The 16,326-nt window shown below is 39.1% G+C and overlaps 1 protein-coding gene across 1 annotated transcript in view; it reads left to right on the top strand.

The window, feature by feature from the left end:
• The first annotated feature begins 4,090 nt into the window (after positions 1-4,090).
• The window catches only part of npr3 (natriuretic peptide receptor 3), a 32,448-nt gene continuing 20,212 nt past the window's right edge, over positions 4,091-16,326 (top strand). The window contains exons 1-2 of the mRNA XM_077561580.1: positions 4,091-5,010; positions 16,074-16,196. Of these exons, the coding sequence (XP_077417706.1) occupies positions 4,350-5,010; positions 16,074-16,196 (784 nt within the window). The 5' untranslated portion in view covers positions 4,091-4,349. The remainder of the gene's footprint in view (positions 5,011-16,073; positions 16,197-16,326) is intronic.

Below are 16,326 nucleotides of genomic sequence, written 5' to 3'. Positions count from 1 at the left end.
AACATGCGGAGGAAAAAGCTTATCTTCCAACAAGCACAACCTTTTTTTGTCTTAAAAAAGAAAAACCACAGGACAATGTGTGTTAATTTCCTGTTTAAATGTGACAGTATGATATGTAATAACATTTTATTTCAATGTACAGTAGACTTCTGGAAAGTGATTTTCTCCCCTGGGAGTGTAGAAGTTGTGACTGATGAAGTTTGTCATCATCATACATTGTTCCAAACTAATTATTATTATTATTATTATTATTTTTCACTAGGAGCACAGTGGCCTCTAACCTGAAATTTTAGGGTTGCACACTGTAAGTCGACTTGCCTGGTAAATATATTCATTCCAAGTAAATATATTCATTTTACTCTTTTTTTGCTATATTACTGATAAGTGGTCTGATGTATGGAGCAGAAGTGTGTTAGCAAAAGCAACATTTTTTTTCAAGAAAAGTTGTTTAAAAAAAACAACAGCAAACTTACTCGTCACAGGCCCAAGTAGATGAAACATGTACTTCCACTGCCTCAAATTTTAGGATCAAAATAACACCAGTCAAATTTAGGAGCATTCTGGAGCCCATTTATTCTTTTTCTGTTGATTTTTGCAACTTTAATGAGGTATGTGAATTTTTGCCTGGTCTAAATTTCCTTAGCACATTGGAGGAGCACAAGGAGGGAGAGGTCCACGATGGGCATCTGCTCATTCCAGGCAGCAGAACAAGAGCTAAAGGAGCACTACGCACGTGATCACATGCTATACTTTCTGACAGTTCAGTCACAGTCCATAGTAACAGCAGCTCATTCCAGATCAGTGGTGTCTGCGGCATCAGTGACAGGTTTTGGTTACAGTGGCACTCAACTTGTTCTGCTCGGTGAATTGTGCCTGCTGCCCGGACGGTCTGGACCTTTCCTGAAATGTTCCGTTTGTATGTTCTGACGTGTATGGCCACGTTATGGTCGCTTCCTCAAGAATGGTGAGTACCGTACTTTTTTTCCCCTCCTTGGTACTTGCCAAACATGAACAATATAATACAAGCATGTTCACCTCATTGCATTGCTTCTCCTATTTGTTTTTTAATGGCATCTAGGACAATTTGAATATTGTAGTTTTTCAATCCTATAAAATTACTACTAATATATACATTTTTCATCTCAAATCAAATTTTTACAAATTGTAATTGTGCCTTTAATCAGATATTTTCTTTCAAAACTATACATTAAATTGTTATCTAGCTTTAAGAATACTGTATGCGCATTGCAATAGCATATGGGAAAAATATTTCATTGCCGTTAATTCATACTAACACCACTCAGAGATTAATTGTCAAAGTGACCTTTAGATTGTAACATAACTTCGTTTCATTTTCAGTGCCTTGTGCCACGGTCTTTTGGGATAATGAGTCGCAGCCAAGTCAGACGATGTATAAAGAATAAAATGCACAATCTAGAATAAACACTTGTTTTGGTTTTTATGTAAGCTTTATTACAACTTGCGACTTGAGTTGCTTGACAACAAGTTGTGGTGACAGTGGACAAGATAGTCGTCCATTGCTGGAACTCTCCAAGCAAGCCGACGAGAGTTCCTTGTTCGCCGAGCCGCTCTCTTGACCATTGAAAGGCAGTTTACAACGGCGGAGTCCAACCCAAGACACGCTTAGGACCGCCTCCTCATTTGAATAACATTTCGTCCTGACAGATAGTCTGAAGCATGAAATAATTGAATGTGCGTTTTTATGTATTGATTGATACTTAATTCTATTAATATTTATTTTTTTAATCTCTCTCTCTCTCTCTATATATATATATATACATACACACACACACACATTGCAACCATTTCAGGGTTTACCCCGCCTACTGCCCAAAGCCAGCTGGGATAGGCTCCAGCGCAACCCTTGTGAGGATAAGCGGTTAAGAAAATGGATGCATCTATATATATATATATATTACAGCTGTTAAACCATTTAATATTTGAATCAGATTAATCACATTTTAGAATTTTGATTAATCACAATTCTTCGCTTAATTAAAAAGGTTTTTTTATTAACATTTTTTGCCCGCCGAATTTGACGAGCACCTGTTATGTGTTAATTCTTTCGACATTTATTGGGGTGTCTTCAACATTTTTTGATCCACTGCACATGCTCATCCTCCTGTTTTTCTAATCAGTTAATTACTTTCATAATTTAAAATGAAAAAAAAGACCCCGATACTTTGACATGAACACATATTCTGAAAGTCATACACAAACATGTATTAAATGCTTTACTTTAATGCATGTAATTATGTTTGTTGCTCAAACACAACCTGTGCTACCTTTAACAAAACCATCCGCTGTCAAACTAAAAGATAATCTGGGTCAAAATTGAGGGCATACATGATTACATGAAATACATGATTAATGTAATCATTATTACACAATTAGTTAACGCTTTAACTTTGACAGCACTAATATACATATATATACATATATTTTTTTTTTTTGCCCGCCAAATTTGACGAGCATTTTATGTGTTAATTTTTTCGACATTTAATGTTATGAGGGGCGTCTTCAACATTTTTTGATCCACTGCACATGCTCATCCTACTCTTTTTCTAATCAGTTAATTACTTGCATAATTTAAAATGGAAAAAATGCCCCCAATACTTTGACATGAACAAATATTCTGAATGTCGTACACAAACATGTATTAAATGCTTTACTTTAATGCATATAGTTTTGTTTATTGTTGCTCAAACACAACCTGTTGGAACCAGTTAGACGTAGATTTAAATGGAATCATTGAGAAAAAAATATTTATTTTGGGCAAAACTTTCATTTTAATGGTGGCTATTCGTCCTGTTAGAGAAATGGGAAGATTATTCCAGCGCTCCAAGTCACTATAAATGCTATCGAAAAGTGGAGTAAAGTTTAAATGAATTAAATCAGTTAATTTAAGTGAGATTTTTATGCCTAAGTATTTTAAATTACCTATACGAAATGAGTAGTGTGGGTCCTGGTTTGCAGGGTTCCATGAATTTTCTGTAATAGGTAGTAGTGTTGATTTTGTCCAGTTAATAGAATAATCTGATAAATGTGAGAATTTAGTTATTAAGTTAAATACTTCCCCTAATGAAATAGCAGGCTTTTCTAAATAAAGTAAAATATCATATATCATCGGCATATAGGTTGATTTTGAGTTTCTGTTACCCCTGAGTGAATTCCTTTAAACCTTCTTTCCTGGCGTATAGCTAATGCAAGCGGCTCAATAAATATTGCAAATAATAAAGGGGACAGTGGGCATCCCTTTCTTGTGCCTCTTTGTAGAGTAAAACTCTGAGATATAATCCCATTAGTAGTAACTGTATCTTTAGGAGAATCATATAATACTGACACCCAGTGAATACATGACTTCCCAAAGCCAAATTTATTTAAAACAGCAATGACCAGTTAACTTTGTCGAAGGCTTTTTCTGCATCCAACGATATACTAACTGCCATTATATTATGCCGCTGTGACATGCTAATAAGGTTAAAGAGCCTCCTAATATTATTAGTAGAGTGCCGACCTTTAATAAAGCCTGTTTGGTCGCTATGAATGATTGTCGAGATTATTGTTTCTAGTCTAGATGCGAAAGCCTTAGCGATCATTTTAATACCAGTATTAATTAGTGAAATCGGACGGTAACTTGATGGAAGGGTGGGGTCTTTTTCTGGCTTTAATAAAAGTTTAATTGCTGTTGTATTCATGTGTTTATTCATTTTTAATTTTTGGCAGTTTTGATCTTCCAATGCGTGATAGACAAACTCCTTACAAATTAATTGTATTTCATAATTAACGTAGACCCATATGCCTATACGTAATCAGCGTTATGTAAAAAAAAAAATACAATACAATACAATAAAATAAAGAGAAAAAATATTCTTTGCCTAGGGCGCAAATCTAGCCAGAACCGCCTCTGGCTGTACTTGTTCAGGTATTTTCGGTCGGGTTGTGCACTGCTGTCTTGTAGCTTTAAGAAGGAGGTGGGGAGCGTTCCAGTGACGCATGACGGAGCCCAAGAAGATGCTTCAAAACTCCAGGCCACAGTCAGCGTGTGTGTGTGTGTGCATGGTGACCAGTGGCTGAGACAAGTTGAGTAGTTGGCAGTTGAGAAGATATTTTTGAAACAAGTTGAGGCGTCCTCGAAGGACATCTACTTTCAAAATAAAGCACGCACAGATTTTTTTTCGTTAAGTCAATTGTCATTGCACAATTTACTGTAATTGGTCAGGGCGGATTTTTCAGTTTGCGACTACAAGTGCACTGCCAACTGGAGCCTCGGGAGGAAAGCGGTTGAGCCTCTCGCCCATCATTTTTTTGTTTTACAGAGACGCATTATGTCACTTTTCACCACGCCTTGGGTGTACTTTTTTATCTTCTGTAACCAAGCTGTGAGATACACAATGACCGATGAAATAGATGTTGTGGTATTTTTGCCCCAAAATGACACTTATCTTTTTTCATACGGGAGGGTCGCCCCGGCGATACGCTACGCGCAGCAGAAGCTCAAGACTGCCGGAGCCCCCTACTCCGACTTCCACTTCAACATCCACTTTGAGAACTCCAATTGTGTCAATGATGCCCTCTTCCACTTGGTGGACAGGTCGTGCGTGAAGAAGCCTGATCTGATTTTGGGTCCCGTATGCGAGTACGAGGCGGCAGCGGTGGTAAGATTGGCGTCCCACTGGAATATTCCGGTGATCACAACAGGTGCCCTGGCTGCAGCTTTTAGCAACAAGAACACCGAATTCTCTCACCTCACGCGCATCGCACCATCCTATGGAAAGATGGCAGAGATCTTCAGCGCCATGTTCAAGCACTTCACGTGGAAGACCGCCGTCCTTATCTATGAAGACGACAAGGAGGAGCGGAACTGTTACTTCACTGTGGAAGGGATATATCATCTGATGACTGACCTAACCATTAAAACATATACTTTTTACCATGATGACCCGCTGGACACTGACGACATCATCCAAAGCATGTATGACACTGAAGGTAATGCAACAATTCGCTAACAATTCTTTCTTTCTCTATCCTAGTTCAAGTCATTGGCAGAGCGAGATTTTTATAAATGCGGGCCATGGGAGGTGAAATGCCAAATAATTTGTTTCATAAAAAAATATTTCAGTCGGAGCCTCTAAATGTTGAAATACACTCACAGAAATATTTCAAGCCTAATTTAAGATTTATGTAATTTTTTTACATGACAAATTCCCATTTACTTTTTTTTAAAAGATAATTTTAACACAAACCTACCAAATAAACCTTATATGATACACATTCATTAGTCTCATAAAGACTATTTATTTGAAAAGCATAATCCTCAGTATTTATGTATTTAGTATTAAAAAAGTATAATTACTCTAAATTAATAATGAGAGTTACAATACATAAAGTAAATTGTTTGAATTGCATAATAATCCGGTTACCTATACACGATATATACTGCTATGTGAAGAACACTTATGTCCATTTATTTGTGCATGTATATATATATATATATATATATATATATATATATTTTTTTTTTTACATTTTTATGTTTTTGAGATGAAACTGAATGCAGACATCCCAAAAATGCCCCCCACCCCCCAAAAAAGTAATTATACTTTATTCATACTAAATACATAAACCTGTGGAATTCTTGCAACTTGGCCCTGGTTGATCTCGTATACCTTCTGTATGCTCTAGCATTAAAAAAAGGAGGCTGGAGGTGGGGTGGGCGCGGGTGCCCTCGCCGCTCTGCTGTCCGGCACGATGCCTGGGCACGGGGGGGGGGGGGGTCCCCGGGGTTTGGGGTGGCGGCTTGGTTGGGTGGCGGTGGTACGGGTGGCTAAGTGGGGGGGTGCTGGGGTTGGGGGGTGTCTTTGGGTTTAGGGGCCTGGGGGCGGCTGGGGCTGGGTTGTGGTGGGTGAATGGGGTGGGTGAGGGGCGGGGTGGAGCGGGGGCTGGGGGCCGGTGCGGTGCCTGGCGGGCCTGCTGTGCCCCGTTCTGCTGCGTTGGGCTTGGGGCACGGGCCGTGTTGGGGTGGGGGGCGCTCCTGGTTTATGGGGTTGCTCTCCGGCCGGTGGCCCCTGCGGGGCCCGAGGGTTGTGCCTTGGCGATGCCATGGCCTGGGGGGCCCTGCGGGATTGTGCTTGCTCTGTCCTGGCCGGGGTCAACGGCTGCCCTCTTTGGTGGAGGTTTTCATGCATGCCAGATCCACCACACCAGCATCTATCGAAATTCAAACACAATCTGCTAGGCTCATGTCTGTGGATCTCACTTTGCTTCATCTATCCTTCCTTCCTTTCATCAGTCTTTCCTTTGGTCTCTTGAGGTCTCCCTAATTTGTTGGAATTTAGATGTTTCTGGGGTTGGTGAAAGATTCTGGTTGGTAACCCGGTGGGTAGGAGATGATGCCTGGTCGGTGCTGGATTTTCCTTTCCTTTCTTTTCTCTGATCCTTCCTCGGGTCTCCTGACAACCTCACAACTCTAGCTGGATTCTGAAGTATTCAATTTAGGTATGGGATTTTTTTATAGGTTTTAGGTGAATTAATGAGTACACATTCACTCACACGCACACACACACGCACATGCGCATACTCACGCACATACAAAAAAAAGAAAAAGGAAAAAAAAGAGAGCAAAATGATGACATGTTGAATCGGTAAGATTACCGAATGAACAATACTGAGCTTTCTCTGAAAGAAAGAGAGAGAAAACTTTTTAAAAAACATATAAATACGGCTTTGGGAGCATGGTAATATTTAATATAGAAAAAGTAGAACATATTTAAAAGTTTTTGGGAGCAAATGAGTTAACATCAGTGTTTAACATGAATAAAATTTGCACACTTGTTTAGTTTAATTCGTTTAAGGGGCAAGTCATATTGTATCCCCTTATTTAATTTCCCACACACCCTATGAAAAAAATGATACATTTGTTACTCCTACTACTACTTTATTTACAGCCACATAATATTAATGTTATTAAATCCCCCACTTCTAGATTAAAAATGTTAGGGCATATATACAAAGTGTTAAGTATTCTTCAAGCTGTTTTGTGTGTCATATTTGGTGGGTGTTTGAGGTGGGAGGGGGGTGGAAGGCACGTGGAAACAGGATTAACTTTAAGGAATGCATGTAAACAAACACACTTGGTAAGAAGACAAGAGAAGCAAGTAACACTTAACAAAAGTTGATTCCAATCTGAATCAGCCAGTCTCTACTTAAGACTTAGTCAAGCCAGCCAGCTGCGACTTTCATTCAGGGGCGATTCTCAGAGGTTTTGGGATGTTGAGCTTCCAGCCAGGCAAGCTAAATTGAACTGTTTTGCTAGTGGTGTAGTGGTCCCTGGAGTGGGTATAGGCAACTCAATTTTCACCAGTTTTTGTTTTGTTTTTTTGTAGTCCAGAAAAACATCCTCTTTTAGAAACAGTGACATGTAAGAATTAAAAATCCGTAATTTGTACTTGCTCACAATAATAAAATTATCATGACTGCAATCATAAAGGATATGTTATAAAACAAATTATAATATTCAGTGAGCAATTAACAAAAATAGTGAAAAACAGTCTGTTTAGACTTCAATATTGTTTTGTGCTGAATCTTAAACTATTTGTCCCCTTTCGTGTTTTACCGGTAATTAAAAATCAAGAAGCAGCCTATTGACCATTTGCACCGACGTCACGTGATTACGTGACTGCCCTATGACGGACGGCGGAAGGAAATGATTGTTGAATGGAAATGGACGTGACCCGGAGCAACTTAGTGACTTACCGACAGCTATTTTACAAATACAAAGTTATTATTGCCCATAGAGCCATGTAATCTACTACTTCAACCGAAGTTCGCCTGTCAGTCGAAGTTGCACATTTAGTCGGGACTCATAGAGCGCAATTTTTGCTTAAGTTGGAGATTGCTAGTTTGAAAACAGCCCCTTACCTTCTGTTGCCTGGTGTTTTTACCAAGTTAACCAAATCGCCGACTTTGCCGGATTTCACAGCGCACAATGAAATGAAAGTGAAATGATGCCTACCCCTATTCTTTACCCTAACCTCAACCATAACCCAATTCAAACCTAAACTCCTAAACCAAGTCTTGACCCTCAAAAAGAGGTCTAAATTTGTGGGGCCCAGCAAAATGGCTCCAAATGGACAGGTGGCCCCCACAACTCAGTGAAATCCCCAAATGTTGGCCCAACCATGTAACAAAAACAAGATCACACACACACGTTTGTGGTGCTATCTTTTTGGGGACAACCCATTGACTTAATGCATTTCGTAGCCCCTTACCCTAAACCCAACCATCACAAATGATTGCCTCACCACAACCCTTATCCTAACCCCAATCATAACCCAATTCAAACCTAAACTCTAAAACCAAGTCTTGACCCTCAAAAAAGGGTCTAGAGTTGTGGGTCCCTCTAAAATGATAAGTGGGCCCCAAAAGTCTGTAAAATCCCATGTAGCAAAAAAACAAACAAAAAAAAACACACACACTGCTTTTTATTTTATTTTAAATAAAGGCAGTGGTCCCAAAATGTTTTAGTGCCACACACCATTTTCACGTGAGGCTATATTTTCAAGGAGCAACAGAAACAAAACCAAATGATTATAAATATCACTTACGGTTAGCTATGCTTCAACAAGTCGCGGCTGTTAGGTGTATGGGGTAGATGCCACGGAGTTCCGACTTCCGGGTCGGGGCCAATCCTGAGTCCCTCAACCGCGCGCTCCCGGTCATCGGCGGGAGGGCGTCTCAGCTATCTGAAATACTTCAGACACTGAGACAGATACTACACACTTGCAGCCTCGCACCCAACGACGGGAACGCGCAACCGAGGGGCACAAAGGCGGAAGCGGAAGTACTAGGAGGCGGCCCACATGTCGCAAGCCGGAAACGGAAACAACCGGTATCCACCTGGCAGAACTTTTATTTTTTTTAAATACGTCTACTTCTACGGTGACGCCACATAACCTCGTGGTCACCCTCTGAGGCGGACTGGCTAGCGCAAAGCCATGATCCCTGGCTGGTTCTCACTTGTACTCTCATGTTTTAAAAAAAATACATCTCCATGGTGACACCCGTGACCTTGTAGCCACTGAGAGAGCACACTAAGGCCGACTGACCAATATGTGTGGATTAAAAATCTTTATTAATTTTTAGCATGTGAAAGCTTACGTTGACAAAGCCATCCCCCAAGAAATGTGTCCAAATGGAGGACAATTCTGGTTCAGCAATGCTTCGAGTTCAAAGCTTTTCCTACAGTAAATTTCAAAGCAGTTCATTTCTCAACTACGACGTATAAGGGCCACACACACACATACACACACACACACACACACATATATATATATATATATATATATATATATATATATATATATTTATATATATGCTATGATATATATGTATATATATATATATACATATATATATATATATATATATATATATATACATACATAGAGAGAGAGTTTTTTCAGTGGGGGAGGATAATATAAACAAAAAATGCCACTTTATAAAGTGGCAAATTTGCGAGAAAAAAACTCAGAAATTTATGATAAATACACGTAGCATAGCTATAATCTAATGAGCGGATTCATTGGTGGTTAATGGAACACTGTTTATAAAATGAAAAGGCAGGATGGAGACGGATTCATTCTTAATTTAAACTTTACTCGTCAACGTCATACGTGGCAGCTAAAGCCACAACACTTCCTGATCCTCTATCAGCTGATTAACCAATCAGAAGCTAGCATACTATAGGTAAATGCAAGTGAATGACGGAAAGCAGCAGATTCGACACATCAACTTAGCTGCTTGTACAAAAAAATACCAAAATGTCTGAATGTGTAAATAATAATTCTGGAAACATAAATGTACAAGTAAAAATATATGCTTGATCCTCAGAGTGTGGACCTTCGCAAAGCGAGGCGTCTTTGTCGCTGGCTGTACCCAACACTGCAAAATGTGAATGCTTAACATGATATGGTTAATCTCTGCTAAAGCAATTACTATCTCCTTATTTGGAAACCTGGCCGAAAAGTATTGGCATAAACATCCGGGTAGCACGCTATATGTATTTCTCGTAAATTGTTTTTTTCTCGAAAATCCACCACTTTAGAAAATTTTAAATTTTTGAGTTTTCACAGAATATTGCCTCCACCCTCTAAAAAAAATAGATACAGTATATAGGCTATATGGCCCTAATACCCCTTCGTACTCAACTCCACTGAGCTTGGTAATGACGGAAAGTCTTTGTTTTATACAGAACGCAGGTGGGTTGATGCCACTCAGCCATTTTTAGTAGTTGAGTGGGAGTGTTGCAAACACAAAGTGCACAGGATCTCGAAAAATGAGTGACAAAGCAACATTACAACGATGCCTAAATCAAATCTGCTAGTTTTGCAGGCCTTTGCTATTGCAACGACAAGCCGCATAGATGACTTAAATAATCTCACAGACTCTGTTTTCTATAAAACAGTAGGAATAAATTAAATTATTATAGTATGGGTCTTGAAACGTTTCCACAAAATATGAAATGTAAATATGTTTTTAGTTATAAACCTTTTCTTTGGTGTCCTGGTTGATAAATAAATAAATAGACACAAGCGAGCCAAGCAATGTAAAACACTCACACCCCTAGCATTAATAAGGAAGATTCAGACTCTGGCTGGAACATTCCTCACAACTCTGTCACTTAAACACACCTCCTGAAATATGCTTTGAGTCAGTGAGACAAACTTCACCTCAGTCCTGCAAGCACTACAGCAACTTTAATTACACTAAGCTTTCCACACACTGCTTGCCCTGTGTATGCTCTGTAAAATATTCCACGGGCCAATGCTAGTAACTAGCAATAATTCCAAACTTTTGGATTTTTATTTTACTGGAGCACTAATACTAGTTAGAGGGCTGCACACTGATTGACTGTAAAGGATAGATTGTTGGCTAAGAAATTGTAACACTAGAGTTTATTGATATAAAGGACTGTTGTACCGATTTGTAATATCGTTAGTCCTAAAACAAGGATGTACAGTGTGTTGCTGAATTCCTTATGAACAGGGTACAGAAAAGACATTTAAGCGGTGCAAACCTTTTAAATTATTCCGTCTCTGTTAGTGTTGACCAAATGACTGCTGGGTAAGTTGACTGATGCATTTCCTGTTTATCGTTACTGTATATGCAGAATGATCTTACTGCTTCTAGGCAGTACCATGCAATGTTTGGGGTTTACCATAAAAATAAGTTACTGGTTCTACCTTTGCATGAGACCATGGTGTTCTTTTAAAATGACTACGATTTCATACAGACTGTATATTGGAATGCATTTCTGACTTTTAACATGATAATTGAGTGGGACAATGTTTGTTTGCTCCATTATTTTACATTTAATTCACTCTAAAAAGAGAATTGTTGAACCAATTTAAGATTCTGAATGTGATACGCAAACATTTATTAAATACTTTACTTTAATGCACGTAGTTATGTTTATTTCTCAACTAACTTCGGATTAATTTAATTCAATTTAAGATTACACATTGAATTGTTGACCAATTTAAAAAAATCGCTTCAATTGGTAACACACAATTAAATTAATCCAAAGTGAATTTATTAAGTTTAATAAACTAATAACAAATACTCTGAATGTCATATGCAAACATTATGTGCAAACATTCTGAATGTCATAGGCAAACATATATTAAATACTTTACTTCAATGCATGTACGAACAGCCGAGTTACGAACATTCGCAGATACAAACAAAGGCTGACTGATGTCCATGAAAGCTGTATTTTGCGTGCAAGTTAATATTTAAGTGCGCGCCACATCATACATTATGGTACAGTATTATACTGCAGTGCACCTCTCTGCCACAACCCCGTCGAGCAGCATCGCATGACGCGGACCATGTGAGACGTGTGTTGCGGGAGCTCTGGGGGATGTGATACTTTTCAAAACGTTATTTGAAGTTATAACCATCCCCACTCTATGTTTTATTATGCGCTGTAAGGAGCTGCTTTTTTTGGAGCGTTAAGTGGTGAAATGGCGAGCCTACGGCAGAGGAATGATCAATCTAAAAGCGTCCGTGGAAAGCTTCAGCTATCCTAGGGGCCTGATTCTCCACCTAAGATGGATGCTAACGAGGAGATGCTACGCTCTATTGAGGACATGATGAACGAGCTTCGGACTGAAATCGTCACCAAGTTCGAGTCAATAATTGCAGAATCTGTCAACACTGAAGTTTTGCGGGCCCTGAAACCGTTGGAAACGAGAGTGGACGCACAAAAAGAGACTATTCTGGATATGGAGCACTTGGCCAACGACCATTGTTCAGGGGGCCGGGGCAAATGTGAAGGTGATAAATAGATAGATAGATAAATAGATAATAGATAATAATAGATAAATCTAAAGAAATTCCCAAAGCAAATTCATTTTTGTCAAATGCAGTATAAAGTCAGCCAAATGAAGTAAAGCCATTTCTTCCTAAACCCATACTGATGTTCATACAAAATGTTAAATTTTTGCAAGTGCACCATCATTCTAATACAAACCAGTCTCTCCAGGATCTTTGAGAAACATGGTAACACAGAAATGGGGCGGTAATTATTAAATAAACTATGACCACCAGAATTATAAATTGGAACTACTTTTGTAATTTTTAGTTCTCCTGGCATTATACGAGTCTCAAGTGATTTAGTAAAAATCTAAGTTAAGGTCTTAATATTAGAAGAACTAAACTTAGCAATTAAACTAGACTTGACTTCATTATGGCTAGCGGCTGAATCTTTCAAACTTTTAATTATGTCCATAATTTCTTTCTCAGTAGGAGAATTAAAGCTCTGTATTGATGGGTAACTTCCTGTCAAAAACTCAGATGGTGACCCAATAATAGGTTGTATTGCTTATAAAAAGGCGGTTCCAATATTAACAAAATAGTTGTTAAAACCACATGCGATTTCCAAGGGATCACGGTAAACTTTGTTTTCGTCATGAAACTGTACAGGATAAGTGGTGGAAGCCTTTTTCTTATTTAGAAGCTGATTGATGACTCCCCATGTGACTCATTTCAGCGCTCCCCAGCCAAAACTGAACACTAAGGGAAATTTTGCTGCGATAACCAGTATCACTGTCTTAGGCCTTTAAAATATGTTTTCTGGGGTCTTGCTTGCATGAGATTTTACTCTCTTCCAAGTGTAAATATGACTAAAAACCTAAAAAGTCTAAATGTAGGAGGTGCCCGGCCCCAGGGATGCTTTATTAGAGTTGGCCAATCGATAACAAACCCGGAGCCACTTGACCTGCATGGATTGATTGCACTGTCTGATAACTTTCCAACGGTGTATGTCCCATCACTCTACGACTTTCTGTTCCGGAGATAGAGGGCCAGCAAATGGCAGATTTTTACCCACGATAGGAAACATCAATCCCAGGTAAAATTTTGGAAATCCCGGTCTCATGGTGGTTTCTGAACGGCTGTACCTCTGGAATTATTAGTCCTTCCGGGGACTATCGGGCCGTCCTTGTCCCCGGCCCCGGGGAAGCTGTTAAAGAGTTGGCCAATCGATAGCGGGCCCGGAGCCACTCAACGCCTACATAACCCGAATGCCCTGACCAAGAGCTTTCCAATGGTGTATGTCCCGTCTCTCTATGACTTTCCGTCTCAGAGATAGAGGGGGGAACAAATGTCCGATTTTTACCTGCGATAGGAACCATCGATCTCCGGGTAAAATTTATCATAATCACCATTCATTTTCAATGGGAGTTTAAAAGAGAACCTCGTTTTGTACAACTCTGCCAATTCCACAGGTGGGGCAGCCTGCCGTGTCTTTCAAATGCACAGATCAAGTTGAAGTGTGAAAGAAATCAGACGTCATTACTCAACTTCACATCCTGAGGAGTATACAAAGTACCAGGGAGATTATGTTTTGATACATGCAAAGCCATGTTTGTTCTGTAGATTGCAATAAAGTTAGCGTTAACTCCCTGTGGCTGCGCTACAGCGCCACTCCAGACTTGGCAAATAGGTTACAGCCGTTAAACGTCCTCAGTGTCTTCTTAAAGACACACGCAAGTCTTGAAATGCTTCTGTATGTACGATATTTGTTTGAGGAACAAAGCTTAGCTTCCGTCTGGACAGGGCCTTAGACCCTTGCAAGTATGAACAGTTGATCCCAAGAACTTCCACAAATCCTTCACCCTCTCCACTTCTTCTTATAGCCTCACCATTCCTCTGGCCTCCCTTCCATTCACACAATTCTGTCTGCTGTTACTACCCTCACTGTATATCACAATGTCATTTCCAAACATCATAGTTTATATAAACATCTGCCTGACCTCATCTGTCTATCACCATAGCAAACAAGAGGGGACTCAGAGCTAATCCTGCAGCACACCTCACCACTGTCCCGCAGCTCTTATACATGCCACTTCACACTTCCTCATGCAATACCACAGTTGCTCTCTTGGTACCCTGTCAGAGGATTTCTCTCGATCTACAAAGATACAATGCAGGTCTTACATGCATCTACCTGCTCTTCAAGCCAACACAAAAGCTTTTATAAACCCTTCTTAAAGTCCTCCCAACATTTCTTGCTTCTTACGCTCTTTTCTGCTACCTTTCAGTCTGCAATCTCCCTCATGTTAGTTTCTACAAAAAATCTCATCCACGTGTGCACCTGCATCCGATCTTGTGTTTCCCTGTTCCTCTCGTGCTCACTAGTTATTCATTTCTCCTAGCAAAATCCACCACCATCCGCACTTCCAAATTCATTTTCTTAAGCCCAAAACCTACCCACCACTGCCTCCTCATAACCTCTGTACCCTTCATCAATCATCTCAATGAGGTCTCCTCCAATCACCACCTCTCCCCTTGAGGTATTATACTCTCTATCTCTTGATTCAAATCGCTCCAGAACTTTTCCTTCTTTTCCCAACTGTTGAGCATAACCACTAACAACATTCATGATCACTCGTACAATTTCTAGCTTCACAACCTTCAACCTGTCTGACTCTCATTTCACCTCAATAAATTGTTTTGCATACTCTTGCATCAGATCCACCCCTATTCCATTCCTTTTCCTATCCAGGGGGTGATAAAACAGTTTGAACCCTATAACCCAGGCACACACTTTCTATCCTTCACTTTTACATCACTTTGGACAGCTCTCTACTTTAATGTTCCGACTCCCAATCCAGCACGCTTGCCTTCCTTTATGGGGATAGATTTGTCTAAAAAAATATTCACACAAATACATTTCTGATTTTCACCTGTTTTTGAGATCCACAACTACATCCGTGATTTTCACGTGTTTTTTCAGATCCACAAACATTTTCGCGATTTTCATGTGTTTTTCAGATCCAAAAACATATTCGTAAATTTAACGTGTTTTTCAGATCCACAAATATATTCACGATTTTCATGTATTTAATTTTGTGTGTGCATTTTCCATGACTTATGCTTTGCGAGTTGTCGAAAATTCTCTCCCTGTCTCCTAACCAAAGCACTATTTTTGGTTTGTGACCATTAATCGTTTGAATGTATGGAACGCTAAGTTGTCTTTTTCTCATACCACATAAACATCATTAGTTAGATGTGTCACACATTACTTGTACAGGTATCTTTTTTTTGTTTTTGCTCTAAATTAGCCCTTCTTAAATAATCACTAAAGTCATATTTTCAGATTTTTCAAGAAACACACAAAAATTTAACCATGAGGAGATGATTCAGGCAAAAATTATATTTGTAAAAAAAAAAATTACTTAGGCAATTATTTTAGTAATAAGAGGGTGACAATATGAGGTATAGATTGCACAATAACAAAAGGTAATGAGATACATATACTGTGCATATATGTGTATGTATATATAATCGTACTTTACATCAGCATTGTTAAGTGACTGACACCTACAGCTCAAAGCCAGGTTTACACACTGCAGTGGTTGGATGATGTTTTAAGCAACACTAGATAGACAAATGTTTTTATAACCCCACCCCTCTTCCAATATAAAACGGAATAGACTCACCACACAATGTTGCTGAATGTCCTCAGACTTTGTCTTTTCTTGCAGTGGTGATCTTGTGTATGGAAGCCAGAAAAATTCGAGAAATTATGCTTGCTGCACACAGGCGTCGACTGACCAATGGAACGCACATGTTCTTCAATATTGAACTCTTTAATGCATCCTCTTATGGTAAAGCCATTACGACAGCAAAAACATTGTGTTTAACTGATGTACACATTTTATTTTTGAAACCATGTTTTGTGATGAATTTTTATTTCCAAAATATGTTTAACATTTATTAAAATGTTGCATGTCTTTA

The sequence above is a fragment of the Vanacampus margaritifer genome, chromosome 3, assembly GCF_051991255.1.
Source record: "Vanacampus margaritifer isolate UIUO_Vmar chromosome 3, RoL_Vmar_1.0, whole genome shotgun sequence".
In the NCBI taxonomy this organism is placed as follows: domain Eukaryota; kingdom Metazoa; phylum Chordata; class Actinopteri; order Syngnathiformes; family Syngnathidae; genus Vanacampus; species Vanacampus margaritifer.
The sequence above is the reverse complement of the archived record's forward strand: the minus strand, read 5'-3'. Positions and strand labels throughout refer to the sequence as shown.